The sequence below is a fragment of the Mycena indigotica genome (genome assembly GCF_014461135.1).
Source record: "Mycena indigotica strain 171206Taipei chromosome Unknown Mind.scaff0014, whole genome shotgun sequence".
Classification (NCBI taxonomy): Eukaryota; Fungi; Basidiomycota; class Agaricomycetes; order Agaricales; family Mycenaceae; genus Mycena; species Mycena indigotica.
Window position 1 is genome coordinate 695759 of NW_023503013.1, and position 16591 is coordinate 712349.

General features: G+C 49.3%; 4 protein-coding genes across 4 annotated transcripts; 1 reads left to right on the plus strand and 3 right to left on the minus strand.

Annotated features, from left to right (window-relative positions):
* Positions 1 to 3487: 3487 nt before the first annotated feature.
* On the plus strand, positions 3488 to 6185 carry MIND_01306400 (C2H2-type domain-containing protein; the record flags this gene model as incomplete). Its single annotated transcript, XM_037369523.1, has 10 exons — positions 3488 to 3830; positions 3876 to 4381; positions 4431 to 4635; positions 4684 to 4912; positions 4966 to 5104; positions 5151 to 5326; positions 5377 to 5473; positions 5529 to 5775; positions 5913 to 6062; positions 6112 to 6185. 10 exons carry the CDS (start codon positions 3488 to 3490, stop codon positions 6183 to 6185), a joined length of 2166 nt encoding a protein of 721 aa, XP_037214021.1.
* Positions 6186 to 9233: 3048 nt separating this feature from the next.
* On the minus strand, positions 9234 to 10373 carry MIND_01306500 (MYND-type domain-containing protein; the record flags this gene model as incomplete). The annotated part of the gene is made up of 5 exons (XM_037369524.1): positions 9234 to 9317; positions 9379 to 9397; positions 9455 to 10122; positions 10171 to 10277; positions 10328 to 10373. 5 exons carry the CDS (start codon positions 10371 to 10373, stop codon positions 9234 to 9236), a joined length of 924 nt encoding a protein of 307 aa, XP_037214022.1.
* A 220-nt stretch (positions 10374 to 10593) lies between these two features.
* On the minus strand, positions 10594 to 13019 carry MIND_01306600 (Glycoside hydrolase family 76 protein; the record flags this gene model as incomplete). The annotated part of the gene is made up of 11 exons (XM_037369525.1): positions 10594 to 11370; positions 11420 to 11514; positions 11565 to 11638; positions 11687 to 11929; positions 11979 to 11990; positions 12042 to 12085; positions 12136 to 12161; positions 12211 to 12383; positions 12560 to 12712; positions 12776 to 12888; positions 12939 to 13019. The coding sequence occupies 11 exons, from the start codon at positions 13017 to 13019 to the stop codon at positions 10594 to 10596; spliced, it is 1791 nt and encodes a 596-aa protein (XP_037214023.1).
* A 258-nt stretch (positions 13020 to 13277) lies between these two features.
* Positions 13278 to 16229, minus strand: MIND_01306700 (uncharacterized protein; the record flags this gene model as incomplete). Its single annotated transcript, XM_037369526.1, has 14 exons — positions 13278 to 13356; positions 13405 to 13445; positions 13498 to 13596; positions 13650 to 13742; positions 13796 to 14538; positions 14591 to 14819; positions 14868 to 15098; positions 15146 to 15197; positions 15242 to 15435; positions 15607 to 15691; positions 15741 to 15780; positions 15832 to 15841; positions 15892 to 16033; positions 16084 to 16229. The coding sequence occupies 14 exons, from the start codon at positions 16227 to 16229 to the stop codon at positions 13278 to 13280; spliced, it is 2184 nt and encodes a 727-aa protein (XP_037214024.1).
* Positions 16230 to 16591: the final 362 nt, after the last annotated feature.

Sequence of the window (16591 nt, forward strand, 5' to 3'; positions counted from 1 at the left end):
TGGAAGCAAGACCCGACGCATCTCACTATGCCAGTGAACGCGCCACGCTCCCAGTCTTCAGATGCAGCCCCACTTTCAAATTCTTGCCTAATCACGACCACTTTCAAATTATGAGCTGTTCGGGACTGCATGTGCTTTACGAACCTAGGAAGTTGCGGCAGTCAAAAGTGCTGATGCGCTGGCGAAGTGCGGTCCGGAAACGACTGCCGGCCCACGAACTTCAAGTTGAATCAAGTGAGTGTGATTTCTCTTAATCTTGCTATCCACATCATGATGGGATGTGACTTCCAGGCTACAGAGGCATCTACAGTTTGCATGTGGTTTCCCACTGCAGAAACCGGCGAGAAGCTCGTGGTGGTATCTGGTCGGGAAGACGTGCAAGATGTACCATACTCTCCTTCTCCCTATGTCCCTGGCCTCACATAGAAAGCTTAGTAACTTGAAAGAACTTGGCTTTGGCTTTTTGCACCAACTTGACGAAAAGGCGAGGATCAATCGAGCCTGAGGGAGTCACGGAATATTCTCAGCAGCCTCCCGAACGAACCATTATGGACTCTAGAATTGTCGGGAGATCCCGGTCCCTTCGATACCGACTTTTGGTTCAAGTTTACAATTGGTTTACAAGTACTAATCGGACGTTCGAGAATCTAATCATTCAACTTGAAGTCGGATCGGTACAACTGATGTAAGTTATACAATTATCAATAATCAAAACTTGAAATTTGTCAGATACACTACAGACGCAAGGTACTGGACAGTTGAAAGGGAAAGATAATATCACATCAGGAATTCCCGAATGAACTGGCGGAGCTGGGACTAGGTCCGTCAGCTCTGCCAGCTTGCCAGAAGTAGAGCTGACGCCAGAAACGCGTCGGCGCACCAGTATGCGTCAGAACGTATACTGCCGCCAGGATATGTCCTGGCGACAGAACTCGCTACAGACCTACTGTCAGAATCTTACTTGCACGCCAGAATTGTCGTAAAATAGATAGATTCATTGATATATACGCATTTTGCACCCCACACTTCAACCGCTCGCAATCCCTAAACATCAGCATTCTCTGGTCCACCATCATCTCCAATGACCTCCTCGTCGTCCGACAGATGAAGAACGAATCGATGGTTTGCCCTGCTTGGCACACTCTCAAATGCGTTGTCATCGTCATCCTGACCAGCTCCTCTCCCAAGCCGCAAATCCTCAGCTTGCTTCATGACCTTGGAATATGACGCAGGTGATAGCGTTCGGATGCCGGCCAGGTACTCGTCGGTCTTCTCCGCCCATTGTGTGGCACAGAAATTGAAGATTTTCGGCCGCTTCCGCCCACGCGTGATGCCTTCCTCGTCAAGCTCGCCTGTCTCCCAAAGCAGGAGCGCTCGCTCAATCTATAGCTTGTGAGAATGGGGAAAACAGGAAAAATTGTACCGACTGCTGCAGCACACAGTGCCAATGCACCAAACGTGTTTTGAGGTTCATACTGGATAATCCGGTGAAGGTGGTAGCCGAAGACATCGAGAATCATAGGAGATCGGTAGACTTCGCGCTACTGACTGTCAGGTAAGATACCAAGCCAATTGCATAACCACGCACCTTGTTATCGGCATCCTTATATAAGAAATTGCTATCGTCAATGAGAGCCCGAACTCGTGAAGCGAGTAATGCGGGCGAAAGACTAGGCTGCTGGTCCGCCGGTAGTTTGTTACCATCATCATCGTGTACAGGGGCCTTAATCTGTGCCTCGACAGCCACCAGCGCCCGTTTTCCGATTGTGCTTCGCCATGTATCAAGGTCTGCCGACGCCTGAAGAATATGAGAGCGTGAATGATTGTGAAGGGGAAGAGCCCACATACCACAGCGTAGAGATGCTCTGGGACTGGGTATTTAGCATCAGCACCTGTCCCAAATGCGTTCCCCCAGGCCTCATCAACGATTGCGTTGAAAGAAGGCTCGGAGGCACTGGCCCAGGGCTTCAGTTGTCCACCAGCCCACGAGATGACGCCGCCCATCACTGTCACCCGCCACTCTTCCTCGTCCTTCTTCGAAATGTTAAGATGCGAGTGGTTGACCTTCAGTTTGCGCTGCCGCGGGGCAGTTTCTGGGACGGTAGTGGGTGTCCGCTTGACCAGGGTGATTCCCATCTGTCACACGTCAGCGGTATTCTCACCCAAACGACTACGTGCCTGGGCAGTCGTAGCGCCTTTGTGCGCCTTCATCGATGCATCCACTATCTCCCTCATCACTGCTGGGTCCACGATGTCGGTCTCGTTGCGCTCCTCAAGTCCTTCGACCCCGCTGGAGGCAGATGAAGTCGATAGCCGGCTAACGGTGCGTGTCCACGATGTCGAAGACTTCGCAGGGGGCTTATTGACCCCAGCAGCCTTGCGCCAGTCTGCGTAGACCCCACCGTCGGCCGCCCTGGGCTTGCTTTTGCTAAAACTGTAAAAAAACACAAAGCCACAGCAATGCGACACGTACATGGGTGGATTATGGGACTCGCGAGGTTTTTTGGGGCTGGATTTATGAGCAGGGGAGAACGGGGTATTGCACGACATACGCGGGACTCTCAGCAGCCTCGGCTGTTGAGTTCTTGCGCTTGGTGGATGAAGCAGCGGAGATGCTTGACCGGAGAGGAGCCTGGATAGCTTGGAAATAAGAGCGAGGATAAATGGTGCGTGCTTGCCTTTGCCTTCTTTGCCTTCTTGCCCTTAACCGGTGCTCCCAGACTCTTCTTCTTCTTCGCCATAAGTGCCGCAATTTGCCTGTCAATATCTTCATCCTTCCCCTCCTGCTCGACATCGTCTTCGCTCTCTGGTTGGCTACCTTCGTCCTGGTATTCACTGCCACTCTCGTCGCTGGTGAGGACCGCGTCGCGATTGTTGTTTCGCTGCTGCTGGTCAATTGGGGAATCGATATCTTCGCCCTCGCCCTCGCCCTCGCCCTCGCCCTCGCCGTTACCGGTGCCGGCGCCAGTACCCTCGTCAATGTCGTTCCTCTCGTCAGCGACCTCGCCCTCATCAGCACCGTCGCCCTCGTCATCTACTGTGGACTTCTGCGGGCGTTTTGCGGCCTTGGCTTTCGTTACAAGGTCTGGCCGCTTGGCTGCTTCACTGGCCAGCGCATCCTGCGCCCGAACCGCATCTTCCGCCGCTGCTGCGCGGGCAATCTGGGCAGCTTTCTTGGCTTCAGCGGCCTGCGCCTTGCGCTGTTTAGCGCGGAGCTTCTCGCTGGCATCTCGCTCGATCTCTTCGCGAGTTCGACGCTTGCTGGTGTTATCGAGGATGATCTTGGCCGGTCGGGAGCGGTCGTCTCCTGGCTCATAGCGTCGAGGACGACCTATCATGGTGGAAGAGCAGGGAAAAGGAGGGGGAAAAGATGTTTCGAGGTCGTTACCATGCACCGCCCAGCCCATGTGTCGTGTTTCGTGATTTGCAAAATTTACAAATTGTGGTAAAAATTGCTGACACATTTTGCCCGTTCATCCGCACTCTCATGGCGAAAGGTACTCGTCCTCGTACTCGCGCTGTGGGGCCCCGTGGGCGGAAGACAATTGCCCTGCTGAAATGTGCATATGTGGGATGCGGCCGTCATTTCAAAACATCTGGGGGGCTTACAAACCACGTCCGGACTGACCATTCAAATCCTACACTTGTAGGATTTGCGCCAAACGATCGGGACTCTGTCGGGGTGGTGGACGACGACATAGAGATGGAATATGATCAGCCGGACGTGCTCTCGGATACCGGCCAGGACAGCAATGAGGAACCCGATCCGGTTCATGCTGAGCCGCAACTCCCTGCTGGCTGGCACCGTCATTACCACCCACACCTCTCTGGTGCGTCATTTTGAACCGTCTATTCCTGTTGTTAAGTTGTTTCAGCACGGCCTTGCGATGAAGATGGGAACGATCTGCTGCCTGGAACGCCGCCGCCTCCTCGTCGGGCGGCCTCTCCAACAAACTGGACCCCTTACGAGGACAAAGTACAGTTCCGCACAGCCGAAATCCTCTTTCGTCAAGCGCAGGTTTCGGGAGGCAATATCAACGAGCTCCTAGAGGTCTGGGCTCTCGACAAGCTCAAGCACGACGATCTTGCTCCATTCGCAAATGCGGACCACCTTTACGAAGCCATTGACGCGACAAAGCTGGGCGATGCGCCATGGCATTGCTTGGAGTCAGAGCCACTGGCTTCTGGCGCTGATGCCCCCGAATGGGCCCGACGGTCATATACGGTCTGGTATCGCAATCCGGAGACTGTTGCCACAAACATGCTCGATAACCCAGCTGCCGACGGTCATTTCGATTACGTGCCGTTTGTCGAGACAGACGCAAACAACAAACGACGTTGGTCAAACTTTATGTCGGCAAATTTTGCATGGAGGCACGCAGTGAGTTATTTCCCATCTTTCTCCTTACCTACGATCCTAAATCATGTAGGACAAGATCTACGAGGACGATCCTTCGACTGAGGGAGCCTGCCTGGTCCCGATCTTTGCTGGCGCTGACAAGACTACTGTTTCTGTTGGAACGGGGGACATCGAATATCATCCGGGGTATATGGCGCTTGGAAACCACCACAACAGCTTTCGCTGCGGGCATCGCAATGGTGTGATACCTTTCATTTTTCTGGCGATACCGAAAAGTGCGTGGTTCGGGTTTGGCCTGATGCTGGCTCTTATGTCATTGAAAGGCGACCGAAAATACGACAACGACAAAGCATTCAGAGTTTTCAAGCAGCAACTCTACCATGCCTCCCTCGCTGCTATCTTCTCCTTTCTAAAACCAGGCATGACCACGCCATGTGTCCGACGTTGCCCCGATGGCCACTTCCGCAAAGTTATTTTCGACTTCGGCCCTTTTATCGCCGACTACCCTGAGCAGGTTACTCTGGCCGGTGTTGTTTACGGCTGGTGCACCAAGTAAGTTTGCCTCTTTTCTTGCATCGCTATGATTCCTAAGCTATATATTTGAGATGTACGAACCCAGTGCATGATCTCGACAATAACATTGGCACTAGACGGACTCACCAACTCACGAACGAGCTTATTGACGCATTCGATGGCGACCCCAAGGTACTTTGGACTAACTATGGGATCAATGCGGATATAATTGTGCGTTGAGATTTATCGAAACTGACACACAGACTTACGGTTTCAGCCATTCACCAACGACTTTCCGCGGGCAGATATTCACGAAATGATATCTCCCGACATCCTCCATCAACTGATCAAGGGCTCGTTCAAAGACCATCTGGTTGAATGGGTCTCTGACTATCTCTACTTGACCCACAACGAGGCAGAGGCGAACAGCATAATGGATGAAATAGATAAGCGGTATGTTCTTGCAATAAGACAGGGATTTACAGTGGTTTCATCGATGCTAGAATTGCCGCAACCCCAGCATACCCCGGCCTGCGGCGGTTCCGCGATGGTCGGCGCTTCAAGCAGTGGACCGGAGACAATTCAAAGGCTCTAATGAAGGTATGTCGTGCCTCTCGATTGCGCTGCTATACCTGCAAGTCTGAATTCAATTCAGGTTTATCTCCCGGCGCTAAAGGGCCTTCTCCCTACCGAGATTGTGCAAGTGATTAGCACATTTCTTGACTTTTGCTATCTCTCGCGACGCAAGGACTTTGACGAGTCGACACTCGACCAAATCGAGACAACTGTTGACCAATTTCGAGAGCGACGGAAGGTCTTTGTTGATGTTGGTGTCCGCACTGACTTCAATCTTCCTCGACAACATTCTATCGGTCACTACGCTCACTCGATCCGTGAATTTGGTGCGCCGTATGGTGTTTGCTCATCTATTACCGAATCGAGACACGTTACTGCTGTCAAAAGCCCTGGCGCCGGTCTAGCCGATTTGAAGCATTAGGCCAGATGCTACTGACAAATCAGCGGCTCGACAAACTTGCAGCTTCACGGGCGGACTTCGAGCAACGTGGCATGCTTGAGGTCCGCACCAAGGCCTTGCCTGATAAGCTACCGACGGCCGACGACAAGGATGACGATGGAATCGATGATGGACCACGTGTTGAAGGCACGGTTGTCCTCGCTCGTACACGAGGTAAGGCGAAGTCTTTAATTCTCTGTTTATTGAAATGATCGGTATGCAGAGCCGTCTTATCCTCGCTCCGCTCATGCCCTTGCGGCTCACATTGGTTTCCCCGACTTCCCCCCGATTGCTTGATGCATATATTATCGACAATATTCCACTGCAGAACGATCCCGAAATTGACACCATCAAGCTGTCGGTTTTTCACTCTGCTGTCGCCAGATTCTATGCCCCCAGTGATCCGTCTGGCATTCGGGGTATGAAGCGAGAGTATATTCGGTGCACACCATCCTGGCGCAAGCGTGGTGCCCGACGTGATTGCGCACTTCTTGTCGAGGATGACGGGAAGCCGGGATTTGCGGGGATGAGCGCTGTTTGTGTCCGACTCTTGTTCTCATTTGTCCTGGATGGCACATACTACCCGTGCGCTTTGGTCGAGTGGTTCAAGAAGGTTGGACGTTCTCCCGATGATGCAACGGGCATGTGGATTGTTGAGCCTGAAATGCGGACTCGGGGCTCCACCACCCGGATCGTTACCATCGTTCACCTGGACAGTATGCTACGGGGTGTCCATTTAATTCCTGTTTTTGGTCAGCATCATATTCCCCGGGACTTGCAGTATATTCATTCTCTGGATGCCTTTCAAGCTTTTCATGTAAACAAATACATAGACCACCATGCAAATGAAATTTTATTTTAAAATTGTAGCGACTTCTGACATGTACTGGCATCTAGCTGGCACGATTTCCTATTCTGGAGCCCACTGGCGCCAGGTCTTCCAGCTCTCCAGCTCCACCAGGTCACCCCAGTAACTTTGGGTTTTCCTGATGCATCTCTAGCTACAATCCAAAAGTTGCAGTCAGATTGTGCCTACTTGGATTTGTATGAGGCCTTACAAATATTCATTGCTCCTCTTGAATGCTGAGCAGCGTTCTTTGTTGTTATTCATATGGATTGGGACATCAATATCTGTTCCCCGTGGACCTGCAAATATGTTGAGAGCTCTGTTTGTAATAAAACTGGAGAGTGATACATACTTGTGCATGTGTGGAATGTTACTGCTGCTGCCAGTGAACCAGCATTACCATCAGCTGGATCTGCTGTTGGAAATGGAAATGCTAAAGTTGTTCTTAAGCATATAAGTGCCAGGATGACAAATGTTGTCAGAGTGTAGTGCATGAGGGGCTCGGTTAGTCAATGACCCTGGAGTCTTGCCAGCTTTATACTTGTTGGCTTTTATTTTATTTTAACCATCATAGACTTTTTAAACTGATCAGACTGTAGTCATGGTGCTTACTGAGTATGGTCTGACTCTACTCATCTTATAATTTTATACTATATACAATGAGCAGTCACAGTTCTATAAGTTGCCTCATAGTAATCACAAATATAATATTAGCCTAATTACCTGCTCATTTGCATCAATCTTATGATTGATTTCCACTATATAAACTTGTGGAGCATCAGGATGCAGATTCCAACTCATCAGAAAGTTACTTGAGGCAGTTACAGCGTGGAAGCATCTTACCTACTTCCAGATTCAAAAGGATAATAATACCCTGGGCCTTGGAGACAAATAAATACTACATAGAGCATGGCAGCACTGGTAGTATCATTGACACCCCCCCCACTTTCACATTCAAGCTATTATGTCAAACCAAACTGAGGCAACCTCCTTTGCCCCTCCTGGAGAAAACTCCTTTGATCTCTGGATGGAAAGATCTAATCTGGATGGTGTTGTGCTTGCTGGAGTTGGCTATGGTTTACATTCAAGAATTATGTTTAACACATTTAAAATCTTATTTCCAGGAATTTTGTTTACCATCACCTTTCAGATTACCACTTTATATATTCAGCAGCCAAGAGCCAGCATCTCGAAAGGTCAAATGCTTTATGTAGGAGTTTTGTTTCTCTTGAGCACACTTGTTTTTGCGGCCAATGCCCGTTTCAACGAAATCACATTTATTGATTACCGTGGCTTTCCTGGTGGGCCTAATGCTGTTACCAATGCATTTTTTGCCACTCCTATCAATGTTATGGGGTTTGCGAGGTATGTCAATAATATTAAGCTAGTAGTGTATCTGATCTTACCTAAGTGCAATCATTTCAAGTTGGTTAGCAGATGGCCTGGTGGTATGTGCAACTTGAACTTCGAAGATTAGGCCTGATTAGAGCTGATATATTATTTGCTTTTATAGCTTTGGCGCTTCTTTGTTATCTTTGGCAACAAATACTGGATTGCTATCTTTCCAGGCTTAATGCTACTTGGGTCAATAGGTATATAATTTTATATTGAAGAAAGGAGTCTAGCAATTTATACTTTCTCACCAGCCTCATCACTTGTTCTTACTATTGCACTCTTCTCCCCATCTGTTGCCACAAACACATTCCTTATCAACAACACAGTCAACTTTGGGATTGCCTACTGGTCTCTCTCTATAGGCCTAAACATTCTGCTTGCTACTTTGATCTCTGCCCGAATCTGGATGATTCGTAGGCAATCTGCAGGAATCCTAAACAAAGAGCATACAAAACAGTATGTTTCTATTGTTGCAATGCTTATAGAAAGTGCTGCTCTCTATGCTATTTGGAGCATTGCTTTTATTATCAGCTATGCACGTGCATTACCCCTACAGGACATTCTCCTTCCTAGCCTAGGCCAAATTCAAGGAATTGCTCCACTCTTAATTCTATTCCGTGTTGCACAAGGCAAAGCATGGTCACATTCAACCTCTGCATTGATCAGCACCAGTGCTACAATACAGATTGGGAGAGGACCCACTCAAACTGAAGGAATTTCGGAGGGAACAACTACTGTGGATGGAAATCATAGCAATCAAACGATCAAGACTACAACAGAAGTTTATCAACTTTCTGATTGGAAAGGAACTAGTGTTTAGGGATTAAATATAACATGACCCATACCTGCTATATACTTGTTGTGCTATATTCTAGTCAATTTATATGCCAGTTTTATTCAACTGTTTATTTTGAAATTCAAAATCAAATTTAAAAAGTGCAATTTGCCCACTGAAAAAATATAGATTCTCTCAGATTATCACCAAGAACAATGTGCAATGGAAAATCATGCACCATGCTTCAGTATAGTTCAAAGAAGAACATGAGTTTCTCCAACTAATACCATGTATATGACAACACTACTTCGGGCACCATCATTCTGGGTTAGTATTCCGTTTCGAAACAAACATGCTTGTGCTTGATGCCCCCCATGCCTATCCAATCAAATCTTTGGTGCTCCGCCGAGCACTAGAAATCGAAAGTTAGTATTGTGGTATTCACAAGAAAAGAGAGAAAAAGTAGAACGTACATATCGGACAGTTTGGCATCTATGGTCATCTTGTTAGTCCGGTGCGGGAACTTTGAAACCTTTGACCATAACTTACCGCTTACATGCCTTGAGCCCTTGCCGCGTGTTACAGTTCGCGAAACCGCATACCTCCCAGTTCTTGTAGTGCCGCCGTATGTCGTGAAACCACTCGTCCCAGTTGGTCAATCCGGAGAGGAACATGCAGAGCTGTTTGCTTTGCCTTCCTATGCGCTCGTCCCTGTAGCGCCCCATCCAATCAACAAGTGTGGTGGTGAGCCGCTTCTTTGTTGCCTCGTTGATAATAGTCGAGCGATCCTCTACACGGATGAAAGCCACGCAGAGAGTGTTGAGAACCGCCAAGTAGCCTTCGACGATGTCAAGATAGTAGCCCCGCATCTCACGGTCAAGTCTGGTGTTGAGCAGCTTGCCGTCCCACCTGTCCATTGCATCTGCGAGCCGGTCCGCCATCACTTGCGGGAGCTGCTTGCTGGAAGCAGCGAGTGGGTGCGGGGAGTGCAAGTACTTGTAGAGGTAGGGCGTGTATTGAATATGGAGGAGCATGTAGTACCATGGACTACAAGGCACATAGTCCTGCGCGTAATCGACGGGGACACCATCATTGTCCATCGGAGTGGGGAGATTGAGCAGTCGATCGACCATCTGAGGGAGGTACTTCGCGGAGAAAGTACTCCATACTATGAGTTTCTGCTCTTTGTTGTGTGCGTCGCCCGCGATGTGGTTTAGCTTCCCAAGAAATTAGAAAGTGTCACTCAGTGTTGAGTATAAACACACCAGCGTTTTTGTTCGGTAGTTGCGCTCAAACTCTTGCCCGAGCGGAGGAGCAACAACCTCTTCTGGTCTACTCCTGGATTCAGAGTGCATTTCGGGCCTTATCAAGTCTCGCAAAGAAAGTCAGAAACACCGCCTTTTATCGAGACTGCAAGCTTACCCAGGAGGACAGCAAAGTCCTCAGCTGTCATGCAGGTACAGGCCATGATGGGGAAGTCCCGGTCGGTGACCTTTGACCGCCTTTTATAGCCCACTTGTGTGAACACATGAACGTTTTAGCAAAGTGGGACTCGGACTTTTCGTGGACACGTGCTCCTTATTACAGGCGCGATGAAAAATTACACCTCAGTAAAGTGAATAGTACAGTTCGATGGATAAACGAGTGAAAAGATAGTAAGTAAGGAAATAGGGAATACAACTATATTACTAGCTGTATTCTGGAGGTGCCTCCTCATTCTGCTGACCTGAGTGACCCACATTATTAGGTTGTCCATTCATTCTCGTGTAGAGAAGCCGTACGAGCTCATCGGTTGGTATCTGCGCTCGGTTCTCAGAAGATATGGGTCTGCCGCTGAGATCTGTCTCCGGATCCGAAGGCGAATTTGGTTGACTGCCAATGACCGCAAGCCGTGCTTTCCCAGATCGTAATGGTGCATTCGAGTCTGCAGCGGCGCTGCTACCACTGTTCGATTGGGAGTCACTCATGTGAGAGGAGGCCGGTTGGTAGGAGGCTGTCTCTGACGAGGGTAGAACTGATGTGGAAAGAGTGGTCGAAGGGACAACGGATGAGTTGATCATAAATGGAGTCGGACTCGTCGTGGCTTCTTGGCGGAAGACCCGAGTTGGTGGGTATGCGTCATTAAGATCGGTTTCAACGGTCGACTGCTTATGTTTCCGCCTTCTCCACAACAGGAAGAAGACGAAGCCAAGAATAACGAGTACAGCCAACCCGCCAACAACGCCTCCCACAATGGCGCCAGTATTCGAAGATGAAGAGTGATAGACAGGCGCTATGGAACTAGATTGGGAGGAAGGCGGGTTCGCCCCCGTCTTTGACTCCGAACTGGGATTAGCGTTGATAGCAGCAATGAGGGCCGAAATTGCATTTGTTTGGTTCGTGGGCGAAAAGGTCGAAGGAGGGCCTGTGAATGGTCCAAATATATTACTTCCGTTTGCACGGGCCAAAGTTGTCAACGCGTTGAACTAACAGATTGTTTCAGGTCAATGATAGAAAAAAGAGAGGAATTTAGACCTGGACACCGAGATAAGCAGCGACATACGTTCGCAGTGTGGTTGGAAGCGCGTTTCGGGTGTAGACAGCGTTCAGCCCACGAGGAAGAAAGACATCTGAATGCTCGTCAAATCACGAAGGCCGTTGGCCGGGAGATGCAACTGACCGCCAGGAGCTATAATTCCGTTGGCTCCCTGCCATGACGTTGTCGAAAGCGCAGCTGAAACAATACTTCCTGCTCTGACAAAAGTTATTATTGAGCCTTTTTTCGAAACTGGTAGAATTCACAAGTCTTGAAGAGTTGCATTGCCCGTGATCGAGTACAACACCGCGATTCCTTCCAGCATTAATCCCGAGTTCTGTGGAGCTAATAACGAGCTCGATGAGCAGCCTTGGCTCGCAACTGCCGAAATCGAGTCTTGAACAAGGTTCTGAACGTTGTACAGATGGGCGTGCATAAAATCCAACGACAGTGTTGCAGCATCAAGGTATATTGGATTCTTGGTGGATTCCGCCAGAAGGGCAGATAGTCTGTATCATCATGCGTGAGAGTTCATGGCCAAGTCAACCGTCAACATACGCCAGGAAACCTCTGCGAGAAACGGTTAGCAAATGGAAGCATGATATGTGTTATCTGACTGACCCCGTCGACAAGGCATTAATGGTGGGATCATTTTTATCTTTGGCCTCAAAAAGAATCAGTGGAGCTTTAATGTAGATGATAACACAGAGTATACCCGGAAGGTACCACCGGCCATTGTGACTGGGCTAAGATGAGCTATTTGCGACAGTGATTAACGCTGGCCACTTACTACCAACACAATTCGTCGACAGGGTGTAGTTCTTCACACTCGTGGATCCATTTTTCAGATCGGCAGCACTGATAGTGTACCCATTTGCTGCCCACCACGACTGCTCGGCGTAGGGGAGGAAGCTCGGGTTGTTGTAGACTTTGTAGGCTGTTGCTGCCGCATGTCCATAATTACTGCGCGGGCGTCGTCAGTCCAGGAATTCGTAAGTTGGATGGCATCGCGCTTACAGCCCGTCATTGATCTATGGTCGAGCGGGAAATGTCAGAAGCCGCGAAAAAGATAGAGCGAAGGTGACAGACACTAGACAGAAGGTCAGGTCATCGAGGATCCTAGTCGGTAATCTACGCACAAAGATCCAGTGAGGTTGACGACTCCACCAAGTCCACTGACCGTCTTCGCTGCCGCTGGCCAAAGGTTCAGCAACTTGTCTTGATAGATGGACTGATTGGTAGCGTGGTCGAATTCGGCGAGCTGTGAGAGTAACGTTCCCGCAAGACCATAGCTGTTTCCTGAACGACGGGGCCATATTCGGGTAAGTCAATGCATAACCAAGCGAAAAAAGAACGCGCCAGGGTCAGGGAATTGTCCAGAGCTTGTGTCAATATTAAAAACAGCCTCGTCTATGGCCGCTTTGGCGGTACTGATTCGATCTGCGACCGAGGTGGTGATATTGGCTTGCTGTGGAGACCGTCAGCGGTGAACAAGGAGATATGAATGAGAAGAGTCACCCTCCAGGACGATGGCACCTGGTCGGCCAATGCGACTGCGATGCATGAGACACCAAAGACGAGTGAGAAAGAAAGAGGCATGGAAACGCGTCAAAAGATTAAAATCCGCACCTCATATTATTTGGTACACAAACGGCACGCCAAAAACTATTCCGGAACACCGCACATCGTATTATTAGTCGTGCCGCTAGAGCTCTTGATTTGTCCAAAAGCCAGCACAGTGTCATGGAGGCAGTGTGAGAGTATCAGTGGGTATATGTGTGAGGTTGGGGGGAAAGGGCAAGTTTGATTGTTTAGTAAGCATTGTCAGGTTACTGCATACGCATACATTGCTCTATTTTATCCAGCCTCCTCACCCTCTGTCCGTTGGAATGTTGCTGTCGTCCATCCATATGTTCGCCTGAGACGCGCTCCCAGCCTATTTCCCGGTCATGCCAAAGCTCAACACGATGGTTGAGATACTCACCATTTGATGCTATGCGGGCTGAGCAGTGATTCTGGGTGGGGCTAAATTCAAATTGTCGGTATCCCGGAAACAGCTTTGGACCGATGCCCTTACTCGATGGAACGTGATTGGTCTGGCGGACAACGCCGGTGGGTCGAATCGAACAGAAGAACCTGCAGTTTGAACGACTTCGAAACCGATGCGTTTCATGGCCTGGATTCAGCTTTGTAAGTCGACACTAAACAGAAGTTATAGTCTCATCTCACATTCTCGAAATCGCCCCAGCGCACTTGTCCTTTCGCTGGCGCATCCGCACTCTCTTTCTCGTCGTCTGGAGGCTCCAATATGCGATGGAAAAGCTGACAGGGATATAAGCAGTGTAGCTGAGAATCGGAGCAACGAGACAAAGTACCTTCAACACCTTTTTTCCTAGTTTGAAGTCGGTGGGAAGGTGTTGGGGAAGTGTAACTTGTTCTACTTTCTCCACTTGCTCCACCTGTTTCGAGGCATCGCCTGGAGTCCGCGTCTTCACTTTGACTTTGGTTTCGGCGGTGCCAGAGACGAAGGCATGGCCGCTTTGGACTATGGATTCATTCGGCCCAGCGACGGGAATATTGGGCGTGTAAACTGGCGTTGTTTTGGGTTGGAGCGGAACACCTTGCACGATTTGCAACTCGATCTCTGCAAAGATATATCTTGTCGCCACAGGTCGTTTAGGGTCCCTAGGATTCCACAGTCCACATTCTTTGGCCACCCGCCCGGCCTCCCCTTTGCGATCAAGCGAGGCAGCCATATTCCACATCTGCTCGTCAGTATGTCGCCACATTTCGTTAAAAACCTCCATGGGCATCTCAATATTGTCACTTGTCAAGCCTCGCGGGGCGGCCTTCATTTGAAGAATCCGCAAAATCGAATCGATGGACAACTGCCAAGTCTGATGAGTCCATGCAACCTCCAAAGCGCGCATCGAGCGCGAGGCCTCTCCTGCGCGATCCCAATACTCTGCCCCTCGGTCTGAAAGTTTCGCGGGATCCATGTAATAGAGAATCGATCGCATTTGTGCACGGTCAGTGCCCGCTTTCTCCAGAGCACCAGCCTGCTTGACAATTTGCATGCCAAATTCGGTTCGAGAGAATTGAGACTCCAATTCAGCGGCTGTTTTGTGTATCAGCAGGTACTATTAACATAAGAAAGAAGAAGATGGTACCAGCAGCCCAATCTCCCATCGCCTCAAAAACAGCAGCAGAAAACTTTTTCTCTTCCGAGCGATCCTCCGCGATAGCTGCTTCTATTCCTTGATAAAAGCTCATGGGCGACGGTGCGACTGAGCATGCCCAGCTGATAACGACCTGGTCCATCCCGGTCAATTCGCCCCTTCGTATACGCTTGTCGATCTCAGGTCGATTCGGATCTATATGTGCAAGACCTTGATCATCCTTTGTAATGGTCAGTTGGAAACCACAGAACGAGCTAGCACTACTGACCCGCCATGGAACGAGCATCGGTTTATAATAATCACTCGCAGCCAATAGTTGTTGGAGGTTCGCAGACATCTTGCGTGTCATAGACGCGACACGATGCACTACGCCACAGAGCCGCCAGAGTAATGCAGAGTCCCTCGAGTAAGCACGCTCGATTGCTGCTGGTGTGTTCAATCCTCGAGCGGCTAAATCTTCGAACAGTAGAGCGGTTTCCTTCCACGCAACGTGCGTTAACTGAGGCAGCGTAAGGAAAATCCGTAAGACATTTAAAGAAAACTCACGGCCAGAAAGTTGATGCGCGTGCGGAACGCGTCGTCAATTCGAGTTCGTTCTCTGGGGCCAGTCAATCAAAGGTCATTCACGGTGGAAGAACAGACTTAGTGCGCTCATCAAGGTGGACGATTTGGGGCGACACAATGATACTCTTGCTTCTTTCCACAATATCGGCAAAGAAAAGTTTCGAGTCAGTTCTCCAGCGCTCCAGGGTATCACAGGTCTTGTCATACTCCGCAATGGCGGTGCGTCGCGCATAATCCAGGTCAATAATAGGGAGTTTATGGCCAGCAACGAGCTAAAGAATCGATCAGTCTCAGCCCTCAAGCTCATCTATGGTTACCAGCCTCTTCTATTAGGGGTGAATACCATCAGGCATCTCAAAAATCACCTTCAGGGAACGTTACACACCATTCAGTCTCTGAATATAATTAGAGTATGAACACAGTTGTATAAATGAGTTACGCACAGCGAGCCATTGGCTCGAAGTTTCGCCTTTTCTTCGTTTTGGTGGCGGCTTCGTCCTTTCGGGCTGGTACAAATTCATATCCGATCTCGACTCGCAATCAGTTCCCGTGGAACGATACCCTCGACTGGGCTTACGCGTGTTCATGCAATGTTTGTATAGCTCGTCGACTCATTCCTATTCAGCAACTCAAAAAAGTCTTCATCCAATCAATCAGAAGCGGCTGACCGTAGTATCCCTGTAGATCGCGCAAGTCCATGAGTTTTCTCGAATAATGAGCCAACACACAGCAGCAGAGTTCCACATGAAGAGAACTTTGTCTTCGAGAGTTCGAGGTGGTTTTTCGGACACGAAGGTCCCCCGTGGTGAGCGTTTATTGCATTCCGCGATTAGCACAGCTCCTTGACTCGCACCTAGTTTCGAAATAGCCCTAAAAGGTGTGTCAAAAGCCCAGCAAGTGGAATGTGGCACAGTAAAAACCATTTTTCGAACGCCTCTTTACCGGGAGAACTAGTGCACCCCTTTATGGTGTTTTCCAGCCATTCGACAGTGAACGGGGTCGAGTACCACTCCTTGGCGCGTTGCGAGATAGTCATTTCGCCCATCCGCACACGTCGCGCCGTCATCTTGAAGATAATGTTGCAACAAACAAATTCAGGGATAAGTGATCACATGATCATGACGAGACTTTTGAAAGCATTATATCATTCTACTGGCAGGCTAGGAGCTTTCAAATCACAAAAGAATACAAGGGATTGCGTTGAGTTACAATGCGGAGTGATTACTGCTACAATGATATAGTCGGCCATGCGACTTGAAACGAGGCATTGAGAGAGAATGAGAGTATTGTACAGAGATCCATCCTGGGACTCTTCATGCTTGGAAAGGATGTCCGCCACGAGAATCTAATGGGTTGACATGACCGCAAGGTTGAGTGCTCCAAGGACAATCTCGTAGGCAAGATGGACTGTGTCCCAAAGCGCGTCAT